The sequence below is a fragment of the Mercenaria mercenaria genome, chromosome 6 (genome assembly GCF_021730395.1).
Source record: "Mercenaria mercenaria strain notata chromosome 6, MADL_Memer_1, whole genome shotgun sequence".
NCBI classification, from domain to species: domain Eukaryota; kingdom Metazoa; phylum Mollusca; class Bivalvia; order Venerida; family Veneridae; genus Mercenaria; species Mercenaria mercenaria.
The window spans coordinates 12,401,686-12,404,615 of record NC_069366.1 but is presented as its reverse complement, the minus strand read 5'-3'; the positions used below and the strand labels follow the sequence as shown (position 1 = coordinate 12,404,615).

Below are 2,930 nucleotides of genomic sequence, written 5' to 3'. Positions count from 1 at the left end.
GTTACAAAAATTGTTTTGATAAACGTTTCATATCTGAGTCCTTTCCTATACTGAATCAAAATACATGTACAAATGATAAAATAATAAATCACTTTTGACGGTCCGCGATCTTTACTATCAATTAGGCCTGCCGGTATGACATATTAAACGATAAGGTATTTTGTATTAAGTTTATTTAATTAGCAAAGAACTATTAATACATTCTGTGGTTTCCCAATATTATTTTTCTTTTTTACTAAATGAGTCATGGTAGCTAGTATTCCGAAACTTTCTTTCCAAATCTCATATACTAAATAAGCTGATTATGTACGTTAATTAATTTATGTTATTTCACCCGAAAACAAGTGAGTAGATATATATATATATATATATCTCATTACTATAGAACAAAAAATTGTACACGTACATTTTAGTGCGCATTCTCGAGGATTTCCACTCTGCTTATTTATAGACTAGAAAAGCTATTTATAGTGTAAACAAATGCGTCGGGTTAGGTAATCTTTAGTCAGATTGGGTATACCAATAAATGTGAGTGGTTCATACATCTTGTGAAGGAGTTTAACAACAAACGTACGTGTAGCTGGTATTAGATCGAATAAAAATGTAATTTGAATATTTAGCATAAATTATTGCCCTTTTATTGTGCCGTATAGTAGCTTTATTTATTGGACTAGTCGAAGTAGCATCAAGAAAATTTTTTATAGGCGTCTACAAAACGGGTCATACCCGAACACCAAATTAATTATGCTTGGTAATGCTAGTTCATGTATTATCTAATACTTTATACAATTTTCAGGCAAATGGCAGGGGTCTTGTCAAAATTTGATGCAAATTTTCACAGATACTTTAAACTGCCATCATACGAATACACTTTGACTTCAAAAGGATCATCCGGCAAGAAAATTACTGAATCTGATCATAAAACGTTACCGGAAAATGTCGCGCAAAAGCCAAAAAATGGAGACAGTGATGGAAGGTATACGTCACCTTATACTGCAATGGTCAGCAGTGAGAGAACTCTTACGAATGAAGGAGTAAACGGAAATAGGGAGAACAGAAATCGAACTGACACTGCAAACATGAGAAAGACAGATAGCTCTAATATAAGCCAAAATTCTGCAGAAACAGGAAAAATGAGCAGCGAAAGAGAGAGCTCAAACAGAAACCCAACCGAAAACGTAACTACGAGGAAAGATGCAAATTGCATAAATAACAAAACTACTTCCAGAGATACAAGAACAGATAGAGGTAGCATCGACAGAAACCAAATTGACTCTTCAGATACAAGAATAAATAGAAGTAGCTCTATTAAAAATCAGACTGACTCTATTGATGCAAGAACAGAAAGAGGTAGCGTAAACATAAATCAACCTGATTCTGCAGATACAAGAGGAAATAGAAATAGCTCAAACAGAAACCAGACTGATTCCATTGATACAAGAAGAGCGGACAGCGATAGAGACAGCATAAGTAGGACAACAAGTAATTCTGATGAAAACAAACAATCATTTAGTGACAGATTAGGAATTGTCTTGTATAACCCTAAGTACAGACAGTACGCAACCTCAGAATCAAGGCTTAAATCCTATGAAAATTGGCAACAAAAAAAGAAAATTAGTGTAAATGTACTTGTAAGTGCAGGATTTGCTTATACTGGGGTAGATGATTCTGTGAGATGTTTTTATTGTGGAGGGGCTCTCAGGGACTGGCCAGATGCAGCAGACCCTTGGAGAGAACATGCCTTAAACTTCCCGCACTGTGGACATTTGCGTCAGTGTAAGGGTGATGCATACATTAAACACGTTCGTGGTGAAGATGACAGTGATTGTGAAATTGACGGCGATGGTAATGATGTGATCGATACGGTTGAAGTTGCAATTAAGCGTAATAAAGATGCTGTTATGGCAGCCAGGGATTTCTGCACTGACGAAAACTTAATTAGATGTGGAATAAAAAAATTGCTTCTCGAAAAAGATACATTTTCAGGAGTAGATCTTGTCAAAGTAACAGAACAGATAAAAGAAGAAATTGAATGTAAAGAAGAATCGGGTAAAATTGCACAAGCAGCCTGTTTAGAAAATGACGAGTCGTCTGAATCGGAGACAGAGGCTGATATAGTCGAAGAGAATAGAAAGCTTAAAGACCCGGTCATGTGCAAAATATGTTTTGACGCAATGGCTTGTATTATAACATTACCTTGTGGTCATATGGTCTGTTGTTCTCAATGTATTTCGGCGCTCTCGAAGTGTGCTATATGCCGAGCTCAAATAAAAGGGACAGTGCGAGCTTTGATGGCTACATATAAATCTAAACTATAGTTTGTGTTATAGTTGTGTACATGTAAACCTTATAAACTGATATTGTGTATTATCTTCAGTAATTCATAAAATTGATCATAATTCATAATATGGATTTATAGTTTAGACAATATAAAATTTCGAACGAGGAACAACTAAATGACCCGTACTTCATGAAGTTATCATGTTCCAAAGGTTTGAAATAAATATGGAAAATGCAATAATTCATTTAATTGTAGTATGTTTCCCTTACTGTGGGGACTAGGGATATATAACGATTTTGTCTCGTCTGTCAGTTTGTTCACTTGTCACAAAAATTTGATTGAACTACTGCTGGATTTTAAACAAGGCAAGATTTGCATGTTTTTCAGTATATAAATTTTAGCGGAGTATTGTGACAAGCATTTAAAGGTCGTTTATTTCTCTAGAAAATGTTCTGACTATTTCTCCTATATTGCAAAATAAACTTGAATGAACTTTAATACAGTTTAACACCAGATATTGTTGCACATATCATTTGTGCCCTGTGCCATTATAGTATAGTGCTTACTGACATTATGTCCGAATGTCAGTTTATAATGCACCTGTGCCGGTGTAACATTAAATTTTGACCCCGTTGAAAATAGACCTCAT

General features: G+C 34.8%; 1 protein-coding gene across 1 annotated transcript; it reads left to right on the top strand.

Annotated features, from left to right (window-relative positions):
• Positions 1-479: 479 nt before the first annotated feature.
• LOC123549606 (baculoviral IAP repeat-containing protein 3-like) lies at positions 480-2,710 on the top strand. The gene is made up of 2 exons (XM_053545126.1): positions 480-570; positions 797-2,710. The coding sequence occupies exon 2, from the start codon at positions 801-803 to the stop codon at positions 2,316-2,318; it is 1,518 nt and encodes a 505-aa protein (XP_053401101.1). The 5' UTR covers positions 480-570; positions 797-800; the 3' UTR covers positions 2,319-2,710.
• Positions 2,711-2,930: the final 220 nt, after the last annotated feature.